General features: G+C 30.4%; 1 protein-coding gene across 1 annotated transcript in view; it reads right to left on the minus strand.

Moving 5' to 3' along the window:
• Nucleotides 1-14,398, minus strand: part of LOC136969963 (Golgi-associated PDZ and coiled-coil motif-containing protein-like) — a 54,039-nt gene extending 39,641 nt beyond the window's left edge. Inside the window, exon 1 of the mRNA XM_067264314.1 lies at nucleotides 14,140-14,398. Coding sequence (XP_067120415.1) covers nucleotides 14,140-14,346 — 207 coding nt within the window. The 5' untranslated portion in view covers nucleotides 14,347-14,398. The remainder of the gene's footprint in view (nucleotides 1-14,139) is intronic.
• Between the last annotated feature and the right edge of the window lie 356 nt (nucleotides 14,399-14,754).

Consider the following 14,754-nt stretch of genomic DNA (forward strand, 5'->3'; position numbering starts at 1 on the left):
AAATCATATTTTGAATAGTTCTATACCAGTGATTTACTGTAACAGTTGCTAGCTGGCTGATTATCTGGGTTAAGTGTTCATGTAGCAACTTTATAACGCAAATAATTCTTTCTGAATCATCAGTTAAATTTATTAATTGTAATTAACATTTTAAAACCATTCTTTGTAATACAAATTTCCAAATTTTTAAGGTAGTTTGGCACTAAACTTATACCTGTGCTCTTTATAAATTGGTTTGGTTTACTTGTATGTGGCAATGTGATACGTGGGTGATCTGCCAAGAGGGATTTCTAAGGACTTTCCCTCGAGGACTTTCTAAGGCAAACTGGGCCCTATTTAGGTGTTACAAACATGGAGAAACTCAGAAAACTCCACGTCGCCAGCCCACAGGCCAGGTGTGAACCCACTACCAATTACCAGTGTTCAGTGGTTTCATTCACTTAGCTACTGGTGAACTTATATCAATTAATACTACTACTATAAGACCATAGAAATGCATTTGGAGTTACTGAAGTCACTTTGTAAGTCAAGTAGTTTAATACAGAATAATAATAATTGTGTGTGTTACATTGTAAAAATTCCAAATACTACTACTATTATAAGACCTTAGAGATGTAACTGATAAAGATCTTCCCTCTTTAGCACAAACTTCCCTAAAATTTTGACATTTGTATACCAAAAAATCATTTAAATTTAGCATTTAAAACACTTTTAAATTTCTTTCTAGCTTATTTGTTTATTTTACATCATTAAATTCTCCATACCAAAAAGTTAATCTAAAAAAAACTGCCTGCAACAGTTTCAATGGCCTTCTGCAAGGGTTGTGCGTCTATTGTTGGCCCTGGTAAAACTTATGATAGCATGCAAAAAAGGCCCAACGGACGTATAGAATAAAAATAACTATACAAATTTCCATCTGTAGTTTAAGTGAACAGTAGATTATTTTTAATCTGACAAATGATTCATAACAAATTAGTTTAGTGTGAAAGGTTGTTAAGCAGCAATCAATATTATCTAAAGATCAATTACAGAAATATTCACTCACAACAGGTGTGAATACTGTAGATTCACACGTTGTATATGTTCACATTGTGGTGTTACAGAAACAAATGTCATATAGACATAACATTTTTTTATATACATTTAATCATAAAATATGGATAAAAACAACAATATGAACTGTTAATATAAATGAAAATATAGGGTAGATTTGTTATAATTTTTCAAAACATTGAAACTGTTTAAATTGACATAAGGTTGAAACTCCATCACATAACTCCTAGACAAAAAATTAGAATATTCACCTAACTGAAAGTTTAGTGTACATTTTCTTATAAACAACACAGAGTACAAAACTTTTTTTGACACTACATAAACAATGTATATATTTATTAGTGATGTAACGAATAGTATATTCGGCGTGAGCCGAATACCGAATATTCGGCTAGGAGCATGGCTGAATACCGAATATTCGGCCAGGAGCGTTGCCGAATGGCTGAATATTCGGCCAAACTATTCGGCTTGATTAACGCATGTACGAAAATTGGCGCGCAAACCGCATTATGGCAAAGATCGCGCACCGTGCTCTCTATTGGCCCGCTGTCACTACGATTTTTTCTTCCATTAGGTCTAAATTATTTAAATTAATTAATTAAATTATAATTATTAAAAAGTTAATATGAGATGGAGCCTAACGTCTACCTCTAGTGCCAAATTGGTTTATAATTTATGTAATAGCCGTAAATAGCCCGCTATGATTCGGCAGTTGTTGGTATTTAGATGTAAGTTATAACTTATAAGTTATTTTATTTGCAATCGATCATTTTAACTCTTTAATTAAACACTAAAATTTTGTTTTTACTACGTATTTGTAGACTGAATATACTTTAGGATATACTTTAGTGGTGACATAATATGGTTTAGTTTCTCCCCAGTTGTGGAAAAGTTCAAATATATCGTATAAATAGTAAAATATATGCGAATACGAATATAACATAATTAACTAAACAATAACATTAATGCCCGATACATTCTAACCTACACGCCATCAATGCCATAAGATATCGGGCTAGATAAAGGCTATATTATTATTTAATTACGAAATAATTTAATACTAGAGTTAGATGCTATTTTTTATTAATTTTAATAATTATAGTTTAACGTTCAGCATTAATAAAAATAACAAAAATGATTAATTTACTGTGTTTTTGTTATTTCTTACTCCTGTTTTTAGGTATTCGGTATTCGGCCGAATAGTGAAAAATAGGCCGAATAGGCCGAATACCGGGTAGTAACCGAATATTCGTTACATCACTAATATTTATTATACTCATTAATCAGACAAATTAACTCAAAAGTTTTTTTTAATGAATGGAAATGAAATGACAAAAAAAATAGAACAACACTTTTACAGTGACAAAAAATTAGAATATTGGCAAAAACAGCCAGACAAATAGCCATAAAAAACTAAATTGTAATGCAAACTTGCATATTGCTGGGCAAAGCAGTATAACAGTACAACATGGGGCATAAACATGACATTAGTGACAGAAGTAAAGATACTATCATAGCATTGCACAAAGCAAGAAGCAAACAAAAAGAAATTGTGAATTATGTAAAGTGCTCTCAGCCAACAGTCTCTAGAATACTGAAACAACAAAACCGTGTTCAAGTTTTAACTAACAAACACCAGAAATGTGGACGTAAATGAGCAACGACTGTGAGGGATGAGAGAAACTTGAGAAGGATTATCAGCAAAACCGCTTTAAGAGCGTTAAACACTTGCATGCACAATAGAGCAATTGGAGTGAACGTTAGTAGCTGAACCACATTTTGAAGGTTGCACGACTTGCACTTCAACTGCTGTGTTCCCAAGATGAAACCATCTCTAACAAAAAAACAACAAGCACATGTCAAATGGTGCAGAGAGAGGTTCATGTGGGGACAAGACAACTGGAATAACGTTCTCTTCAGTGACGAATCCCTGTTTTGTCTCTCCTATGGCGACCAAGACCTACGTGTACGGAGAATAACCAAAGAGTCCTTCGAAAAGGACTGTATGAAGAGATCCGTAAAGTTTGCATCGTCTGTCATGATCTGGGGATGCATGAGTGCCAACAATGTAGAACAACTGTGCATTCTTCGGGAACAATGTCAATGCACAGACATATCAAGACATCTTAGAAACATTTGATACCATTGGCAGAGGATTTAGTTGAGAAAACATTTCTATTTCAACAAGATGGGGCATCCTCTCATACTGCGAAGTCAACGATACATTTGGTTATAAGAACGACAGATTGCAATCCTGTCTTGGCCAAGCAATTCCCCAGACTTAAACCCCATTGAAAATTTGTGGGGAGTCATGAAATGACGACTTAAAGAATAGTACCCAACTTCTACAGAAGAACTAGTGATGTGCATTTGACACATTTGGAATTGCATCACCAGAAACAAATGTGAAGCATTAATTTGCACCATGCCCGACAAATTGTGAGCAGTAATTATGGCAAACAGCGACGCCACAAAATATTAAGTTTATTTTATTGTATTTTCTATATTTAATCCACATTTAGCTAATAGTGAAAACTGCTTAGGCAACCACCTGCATTTGACGGGCAAAAATTTCTGGCACGGAATAGTTTATACATAGAGTCTTCACATAAGTTACCCGTATTAAACGACCACCTGTGTAACGCGACGGTGAGCATCAATCTTTGATCCGAAACAACATAAAACAACTGTAATAAGCGACCACTTCCACAAATATATCTGGTCTAAACTATTCTTCGAACCCACCCTTGAAATTAGGTGCAGGTGTTAATGAATTAGTCTAGCAACAAAGGAAATTCATTTCAGTTTGTTCGAAATTGTCCGAAAAACAAAAGAAATGCGAAGCGCTGTCGTTAGAAGATTATGTTAAAGTTATCAGAGAAAGTGGAAATTGTTTATCACAACGGCAATTAGTGGCAAAGTTTAACTGTGGGAAAATGAAATTTATTTTACCGTACACCTACAGCGTTTTCCTTAGGGGTATAAAATATTGTACACGATACAATAAATTGGCTGATCTCATCGTTTGATAAAATTTATTTTATTCATTTTTTTTTTTTACACTCATATACAGTACATGTGCGATAAATAGTTTCTGTATCAACCTATCTTATTTCCACGACAGTTTTCGAAAAATAATATCCAACTAATTTTGCACGCAAAATATTCAAAAAACAATAAATGCATTAATGCAAAAATCAGTTTTACAGGCAACCTTTCTTTTTCGATTCCGCCATTGTCATTGGGATATCACGGAATGTAAATCGTTTTATTATTAATTAATAATTTTTCTTATTGTACTTAAGAAAATATTAAATATTAAAAAAATACAGTATTTTTAAAGTTAAAATAAGATTAACAATGAAAACCAAAAAGTGATGGGGAAATATGACGCACTTGTATATCGAAGACGGAGGAGCAAACGAAAAGAATAGAGTTGAATTAATTAAGTCAGAAAAAAGAAAGTGTGCATTATAATCGAGAAAATGCGAATACTGTGTTAATCTTTAAAATATTGGTATTAAATCTGTCTTATAAAATCATGACAACTCCTGTAAATCGAGTTATCTGATAAGAATAAAATACAATAGCGAGGTTGAGGCCGAAGTTTTCAATGCAAAAACATGTACGTCGGACATTCAGCACCGCTTTCCTGTAAGCCTAGAAGTTTGGCAATGGCATTTGGAAAGTCAGTGGAATCATGCTTGACATTCCAAAGGCCATTGCCAAACTTCTAGGCTTACAGGGAAGCGGCGCCCAAATGTCCGACTACACGTTTTTGCATTAAAAACTTCAGCCTCAACCTCGCTATTACCAATATAGCTCTATCGTTGAAAAAATTCGCTTATTTTTGCTCACCTCGAGTTTTGATTAGTAGAAATGACTAAAAAGTGCACAAAATATTAATATGTACAGAAATACAGTATTACAGCACCACCAATATTGGACAACAACCTGTCTAAAAGACCATTTTTTGAAGGAACCATGGGTGGTCACCATAGACAGGTTTTACTGTATTCTAATTTTTTGTCACAGTCAGTGTTATTCTATTTTTTTGTCATTTCATTTCCATTCATAAAAAGAACTTTTGAGTTAATTTGTCTGATTAATGGGTATAATAAATATACATATACATTGTTTATGTAGTGTCAAAAAAAGTGTTGTACTCTTTGTTGTTCAAGAGAAAATGTACAGTAAACTTTTGGTTAGGTGAATATTCTAATTTTTTGTCTGGGGGTTGTACAAATGAAAATTTTGCAGTAATGTTCTAAAAATCTCCAGCAAAAAAATCATCCATAATATTATTCTCTCACTTATTTTTAATATCTACTATAAATTTTTCATCACAAATTCTGATTAACATCATCTACAGTGATAATATTCCTGAACTGATATGACCTGTGTGAGTATCAGACCTGTTTGATTCCTTGAGACTTATCAAATCTACATAATGATATGCATTTTCTTTAGAATTCCCTATCATAAAACTGAAGGAATGTGGTGAAATTGATGTAAAAACATGCAAAATCTCAACTAAATAAACAGATCCATCATTTCTAATAAATTAAGAATTAAAGCTGATTAAATAAAAAGTGGTTTCAGTTTCTAGTTTGTAGGGTTTTTTCATTGTTAATTGTCAATGAAACAATGGTGTGTTGAACAATACAAAAGTTTGTAACTTTTGTATTGCTCAACACACCATAATCTGCTACTTTCCACTTTTATTTATGTTTGTATTTAATAAGCAAAACAGAATTTGTATAAATTTACATTCCAGGGGCACATCCATGGGGTGCTTATTGTGCTGTGGATCCACAAGCACAATAGCTGGATCCAAAGCAATCAGTTTTTGAACCAAATCCCGAATACATCACTGTTACATTCTAAGAGTTTGATTTCCGTGTCTAAAAATTATAACTGTCAAGGCTAAGTTATTCTATTGAATCACAGTGCCATATTTTCTTTACATAATAAGATTATTCATCACAACCTTTGACACCAATTGCTACAAAAAGTTCTGCATGTTCTGGGAAGCCATTCAGGAGACTTGTCTGATATACTGGTACAAAGACCAAAATAAATAAAGAATTTCAAATTTTCTTTCACGTCATCTTTAAGAAAATAGCTCGCAAGAACAATGTTAAAATGATCTATCGACGTAATCCTATGATTTACAGAATTCTACAGAACGATAAGTTGAAACTAAATCGAAACAACACATCAGGAGTATATTCAATCCCATTAACTGACTGCCGTTTTAATTCAGAGTTAGTTTATGTTGGTGCCACCATGAGGTCTTTAAAACAAAGGTTGCAGGAGCATAAATATTCAATTATTAAACACTTGGACAGTACCGTCCTGGCAGCCTTCGCAAAAGAACAATATGTCAATATTCATTGGGATAAAGCTTCCATATTTAAGACTGCCACTAACAAACATCTTATTAAATACATTGAAAAACTAGAGATTTACAAGGCCCATAATACCAAAGGTTGCATCAACCATAGAGATGCTGATAGTCTTTCTAGTGCATGGAAATCTTTTTACTATAACAATTAATTATATTAATACTTTGTTTTATTTTACTGTTTAATTTGTACTATTTTTATGTTACTTTTATTTCATGTTATTTTTATTTTATTATTTTAAATTTAAATGATGTTATTGCTGGCATTCTATTTTTGTTCTAATTCTTCTTTTTAAAGAAGCATTCTATTTTATGTTCCATTTTCAATTTAAAGAGTCTAACTGAAGAGGACTATTAAAAATAGTCGAAAACGTTTTTATTTTATTAAATTTTACTTGTTTGCTGGAAATACCAAGGTGTTTTGTTTTCATTAGATTATATTGGTTTTGCTGGAATTTAAAGGTTTTTTTTTTTGTTAAACTATTTAATAATATATCATTTTTATATCTTTCACGAGGACTTAAAAGTGTAATTATAGTTGCTGTTTATATACAGCAATGCAACTCTCAGATGATCTGCCAAGGGGGATGCCTCCTGGGAGACTTTCTATGGAAAACTGGCCCCTATTTAAATGTTATGATGAAAACCAGAAAACTCCACAAGGCAAGGTGTGCAGTAGTTTTATTCATTCAGCCACTGGTGGGCTGTAATTATAGTAGTTGAAATTCTATTTGTATAGTAATTTACTAGAGAGCATTTAAAACTGATTTCAGAGAACTGAATAATTAAGAATGTAAAAATTAATGTTATACTTTCAGGTATATAATATAAAAATATTTACAAAAAAATAATATTTAAAACTGGATTTTATACATGATGATCCAGCTGTGTTTTTGGAATAGCATATTTTCTAACAGATGCCAAATATAATCAAAATAATGAACTATTATGTTAAATGCAACTATTAACATATTCGCTAGACTGAATTTCTCCGAAATTCTATAATCTCATTTTGCAAATGAGGTTATGAATTTATATATACAAATCAGTTTCTATTTTCTAATACAGTATTATATTAAGATTTTTATCATCTTACAGCTTTATAAGTTCCTTAAAGCAACAAAATAGTTAAACTGTTAATAATAATACTCGACTATATTTTATTTACTAATTATAACAATTTGAAATGTTTTTGAAAAGATATAAAATATCAATTGAAATCAATAGAAAATATTTTGACAATAATAAAAACTTGGAGCATTGCAAATAATATTAAATGTAAGAATTTACATTTATTCATTTTGTAGTTCTCTTATGAGAAATTAAATGTATACTTTATATACAAACTTATATGATTCAATATTAAATGTTTATACTCTTGATATCAGTATGCTTATAATTTATAAAATAATTTTTTTAGTGTTGCTATGTATAGAAATCATCAATATCACTGAAAATATTGTTTCTATCTTAAAATTTCAAACTTACAGTTTTGATTATTTTGATATGATGGTAATATGATCTTAAAAATTAATAATTTAGTTGAAATTCTAACACTTATTAATTCACAAACATATATAGGCCTATATCAGAAATTTCAGAAGGCATTTAAAAACAGTTCTCAAATGAATTTTCAAACATTATTGCCCTGGTAATGACTTAAATATAATTTATTTGTGGTAGGTATAAACCATAAAGTAATTATTGTCATTTGTACATATACTGTACTTATAAAGAGTCATCCATTTTAATGACTATGATATTTCAAAATATTCAAATTAACAAATGAGGAGGATTAAAAATAACAGTAACAATAATTTCTAAATATAATAATTAGATATTATGATGAAATCTAAATTTCAAATAAAAATTTCCTTTAAATCTGTTTGATACTAATTATACATCAAAGCTATATTCTTTTAGTTTTGATAGTAGTTTCACTTCTAAAACTAATAATAAATCTTTAAAATTTGTTTTTTTACTGTTTGTTTGCTGAAAAATAAATTAAATAGTAGTATAACTTTCAACTTTATTGTTTTTATAATTGCTTGTAGAAATTTTATTTGAATTTAATTTAAGATGACTTTAAATTCTCATATTCTGAAATCTGAAATTATTAACATTTGTATTACATACTTGTATTTACTTTTAAGGAAAGTGTCAAAATATAAACAGTTCATAGTTAAAAAAGAAAAAAGAAAAAAAAAAAAAAAAGCAAATGTTTCAATTTTTCAATGCTGAAATTCATTAGTTTTATTTTAATTATTTATTTATATTAGTTGATAAATTTTTTATTATTTTTGACTCATTCTGCAGTGGATACTAAGAGAGCCTTCTTCATGCCTATCATAGGTTTTACTAGGTCCATAATGGGATGGAACCTGATAAATCTAAGACAGACTGCCCATGAAAAATTCTGGGAGATGCTCATCCAGACTTGATCCTGGATCCCCACAGCAGAAGGCTGACATCTTAACTACTTCAGCCATCTATCCATCTGACATCAACACAAGCTGATAAGTTTATATTATTAAACTTTCATACACCTATAAATTGTTTTATATTACATAATGAGTTTAGATTATGTAAAAATAAACACTTTATTTAATTCTAATTCTAAATTTATTCTAAAATTCTATTAATCTGTATTTATATAAATTACAGTTTAAAAAAAGCACATTTATCCATATTTATTAATTATTCATAGATTTACAGTACATAGTTTATTATTATTCAAGAATAATATTTTTTTCTATAAAATTTATAAAAGTCAAACTATATCTATGTTCTATAATTAAATGTGAAAAAAAATCAAATTATTGTAACATCATCACAATGCTGAGCTGCAATTTTTAATCATATTTTAATTTTAAAAAATCATGCAATTTCTGGTCCAAATCAGAAGTTTATATATAGTTAACTGGGGCCTCCAGCCCTAAGCTTTCCATATCTGGTCTCAATTTTCATCTATCTAACTCCACTCTTGAGATTAAGAAGGACAGACAGATGATAGTGGGAATCTATGTCTGCAATTTGAAAATGGTAGCCCAATAATATCGAGGTATTAAAGTAAGAAAGATGTGATAAAATCATTACAATATATAAATTTCATTAACATCTCCATACTGCAGTTGTTTTCAAATCAATTTTACATTTAATACTTTATCTAAAGTATATTTGTTTTTCAGTATAAATTACATCATGTAAATTATTATAAAAATTCTTTATATTTATTAAAATAGTTATAAAATATCTTTAAATTTTTAATGTCAATGTGATAAACAATAACATGACCATATGTGGATATAAAGAGACCAAGTTAGAATTCAATATGAATCGCTACACATTTTCGTTTTTAATACTTACATAGTAATTTATATACATTCGTTATAATCCAAGTCAGTAGTTAACTCCACAATTAAGTTATTTTTCCTATATTTAGCATTTTTATCAGCTTTTTCGTGATGAAGGTGGCTCATAATAAGGGAGGGACTCCCTAGGTCCCCTGGTTACACTAGTGGTCATGAAAGATATTGTTTTCATTGAAAACAGTTTTGAGCAACATAAAATGATATTCTCTGAATATTTTGTAGATACTTAAAAATTATTAAAACAGAACATATTTGATTTACTATTTTCCATTATAAATTTTTTATATTTAATAATATGTTTCAAAAGTACACATAAGCATCAAAAACAAATTGAAAATGACCCAAGAAATTACTATTTGAAATTTGTGGCTATATTAATAAGAAAAAAATATCTAACTTAAAATATGAATCTGTGAACAACAAACACATAATTCAAAAGAATATCTAAAAAAAATATCAAGACTATTTATTAAAGAAGTAATTTAATTAAATATAATATTCTGTAACAATTTTCAAATATTTCTGTATTTTCTCTTAAACTTTTCAAAAAATGTTTAAAATTCATGTTAAAATTATACTTTAAAAATGCTCTGGCACTGTAATAGTGATGAATCAAGAAATAAAACTGCTAGTTTGAGGAAATCCAGCTAATAATATGATATATTTTTTAAAACATTCTATCCTGGAAATGTTTGATTTTGTTGTTCTATCTTTGATTTATGTATATTCGAGATGGCCCAAGTAAGGTCAAAAACATTCCAAAATAACTTTTGATGCCCTTAAGCAGTTTGGTTTCCTCCTTCATCAAAAAAATATTCAATTTACCGTAATATGTAATTAGGTTTTAAATTCATATGGAAATCTTTTCATGCATAGATATAAATAATATGAATTCAATATAGTAAATATATAGAACAAATTTTGAATTTACATTAAAAATATTTCAAAAGTTAACTATACATTATATTATCATTACTTGAAATATAACTGCATCAATCAATGACTATGATGATGATAGCTCATATGAAACATGCTAATACATTCTTGAAACATTAAACCTTTTCAAAGTTATGAAAGACATGGACTTAAATAAATATCCAACTCAGCTTTAAACATTTAATAAACCATCCATACACCTTTCTTGCTAAGATATGTTTAAACAAAACACTAACGTTTTCGACATAATACAATAGGCCATCTTCAGGTGTAAACGAAATTCAAACATATTTTTAAAACAACATTTAAATGTTTTAAAAATACGTTCGAATTTCGGTTACACCTTAAGATGGCCTATCGTATTATGTCGAAAACGTTAGTGTTTTGTTTAAACATATCTTAGCAAGAAAGGTGTATTGATGGTTTATTAAATGACATGGACTTATTAACTAATTTATAAAATTATTACTATTTAATATTTTATTGATTTTCTAAAAGTATTTACATATATCATAATAAAATGTAAATTTACCTTATATATTATTTTTAACAATTCGAATTTTATAAATGAGCAAATCGAGACTAAAAATAATTAGGTGCTACTAAAATATCTTTATTAAACATTTGAAATAAATAAGTTTGTTCAGAGTTGTAACTTGCTAATATTTCTAACACAAATGACACATCATTCAATCATACTATGGCTCAGTGGTTCCCAACCTTTCTGAACTTATGGTACACTTACACAATTATGTAAAAGTTAAAGCACACTTTATTAAATATTAATGGACTGGTCAGTAAGTCCAGTGTTTCTCAAACTTTTTGGACCGTGACCCCCCTTCTGCACTTAAAAATTTCAAAGGACCCCGAAGAATGAGTATGTGTCGAAAAACATCCCAGAGGGAGGGGGTTAGGCTCATATTTAAATATTTATATTATTTTTATTATTTATATGTGCAATTTATTTAAGTAAAAATTATTTTATATATTTTTTATTTCTATTATTTCTAAACATGAATCCATAGTAAATTTATAAAATATTTGAAAAAAATTGATCTGGCATCAATTTTTCAGTGACCCCTTGGGGTCGCAACCCCCACTTTGAGAATCACTGAGTAAGTCAATCACAGAGCTCTCTCTAAAACTTTTTTTTTATCATAGTTTACTGAAACAAACTTTTGAAATATAGTTGCTAACACACACAAATATATTTTATTTTTACAAATATTAAAAATGTCACTTTAATTTTTTTCATTCATCTTGCAGCACACATAGTAAGGCTTCACAGCAAACTGGTTGGAAACCACTGTTATTGCTATATTGTTATTGCAACAATTGGAGAAAAATGCAATAAGTCTCCTTATTGCATTTTTCTCCCCCTACATATATTTACATTTTAAATATATTTTTGTAGAAGTGCATCTAGATAGCCCCAATAATGGTACTTCCAAGACTATGGCATTTAGCCCACGTGACTATGCCGGCTTCAAGTAGCCCACTTGACTGTTTGTGGAGTACTCAATGTTATACAGTTTTAGAGGGTGTGGGGGCTCGCTCCACCTGTGCACCGAGGTGCAAGCAATAGCAAGCACCGAGGCACATGCCTAATTGAAGAGCACATAGAATAGACGGTAGACTGATACATGTTAAAAACTGACCTTTGCACCATAGGGCCACCTAAGAGCAATTTTACCTATATTTTTTAAAAAACTAAACTACAGTGGGTGATCGGTTAATGAATAAATTGGATAACGAACACTTTTGTGAAAGATTTTTATGTTCGGACAACGAACACCTCACAGAATAAACACAAGAAGAAACGACGTAAAATAATGAATACCAGTTGGTCTTCCCTTGTCTTCAGATAATAATTCGAAACTTTTCGGAGCACGAGAGATGTCGACATCGACACTCAACCCGGTATATACTGATCAGATAGCATTCCTCCGAACTGAAATTCTCCCTTGTAATTCCAGCATTTTATTTTTCTGACAGAAACAATTATTTTATAGTATTCGCAAGACTGTTGGGCGGGCACTTGTTAAGTTTTGCATCTGTTTTTATTTTTGAAAGGTGAGAATATAATAACAAAGGTATAGAGTGGGCAGATGATGTCTGATGTTGCTGGGCAGTATGGCTCAAACAGCTTTACAGTAGGCCGCAGTTCAATCTTTTCTAAGAAAGATACTGTATTATCAAGAAGACTCAGACAGTTTAAGGAGTAACAAAAATCACATCTGAGAAAGAAAGAACATTGAAAAGATCATAATGAAACCTGAAATTGATCTGACAACAGGAGAACACCAAGAACTCTTGAATGAAGAACACCAAAAACCTTGGCAAAACGTGTTTTTTCTGAAAAAGAGGATTAATGCCGATATCTGCTATTAAGCATCTTTTGAAGAAGTGGGAGGATGTCAGACGGTCTTAGAATGGCATCCAAACCAGGTTGAGGTTAATAGGCTCAGGGATCTCTACTATTACAATACTATTAATTAATTCTGAAAAATCCTGAAGAAGAGAGAAAAGCAATCGATATTAAACAGATTCTTTAACCCCCACAAACGGAAAAAACGTGACTAATAAAAATGCAAGACTGTGTATACATGTATTTTTACTATTACATATAAACGTAGTAAGAAAGTATATATTTTTTTATTTTTTGGGGTCTCCAGAACGAATTAATCAAATTCCCATAAAAACCTATGGTAAACCGATAATTGGTTAACGAACAATTCGGATAGTGAACAAAGTCTTGGAACGGATTATGTTCGTTAACCAATCACTCACTCTATTATGTCAATTTTGTATTTAGCAATTGATACTAAAATTCTTGGCAACTAAAAAATTTACCTTATAATAAATAAGACATCAATATATGAAAATGACAATAGTTAGTTTTAAATTATATCATACAGGATGATTCAAAAGATCTTAGACAAACATTAAAGGCAGGTTAGGAATACAGAAACAAATTCGTCACTCAAGCATTAAATATGCTCGAGTGGCATTGCTCAAGCAATAAATATGTTGTATACCTTACGTGCATTCCTTTCTGCATGATTCTTCTTGTACTTATAGCAATTCCAAGTGGCATTTGCAACTATATTTACAGTACCTAAGTAAAAATTACCATGGTTTGTTTTTGTATTCCTGACCTAACTTTAAAGTTTGTCTAAGACCTCTTGAATCACTCTGTATATATTGCTGTACATGTTTATTTTTGCAGTCCATTTTCTTATTTTTAACAGAACAGATTGTAAAAATTAAGTAAGCTATAAATTCAGCTTTCAGATTGATTATTGAAATAACTGTCATAATAAATATTTTAAATAATGATCCAAAAAATTAAATACTTTAGAAAAACTTTACCTCGGTTTTACTGTTATTCTCGAACATAGTTTGAGCTTTGTGAAATAACTGAGCAAAAGCCGAACTCAAGCCAGTCATTTTCTGTCTACCTTCGTAGGTGATTTCGCATTGGTCCTCGTCTATTTCTCCTAGAAGTAAATCAAGATCAACGAAAGCCTTGTCAAATTCCTTCTCCAATAATTCTAGCCACTTCACACTGGAGGCCATCTTAATCTGGCTCACGAATACGCCCTCTCGTGTCTATTATAATTAAAAATTGCATCGTGTGTGTTAATTTTTCTCACTAGACTAAGAAATCTCCCTCACCACCCGGTCGCCCCATTGTGGGCCTGGCCGAACCCATAATGGGCTCACTAAAAGAGGCCCTCTTAGTGCCCACAGGGCGGAAAGACTTAAAAAAAAAAAAGACTAAGAAATCTTCTCGGATAGTTTCGTATGTCGATAAAATAGAGTAAAACTTATTGAATAGATAACTTATAATTTTAATGTTTATTTTTCCATCCAATGGTTTTCTTTTTAAACTCTTTCCTCTCTGTGGGCACTAAGAGGGCCTCTTTGAGCAAGCCCATTATAAGTTCGGCCAAGCCCACAATAGGGCGGCCGGGTGGTGAAGGA

Source organism: Centruroides vittatus, unplaced genomic scaffold, assembly GCF_030686945.1.
Source record: "Centruroides vittatus isolate TY-2023 unplaced genomic scaffold, ASM3068694v2 contig_1832, whole genome shotgun sequence".
In the NCBI taxonomy this organism is placed as follows: Eukaryota; Metazoa; Arthropoda; class Arachnida; order Scorpiones; family Buthidae; genus Centruroides; species Centruroides vittatus.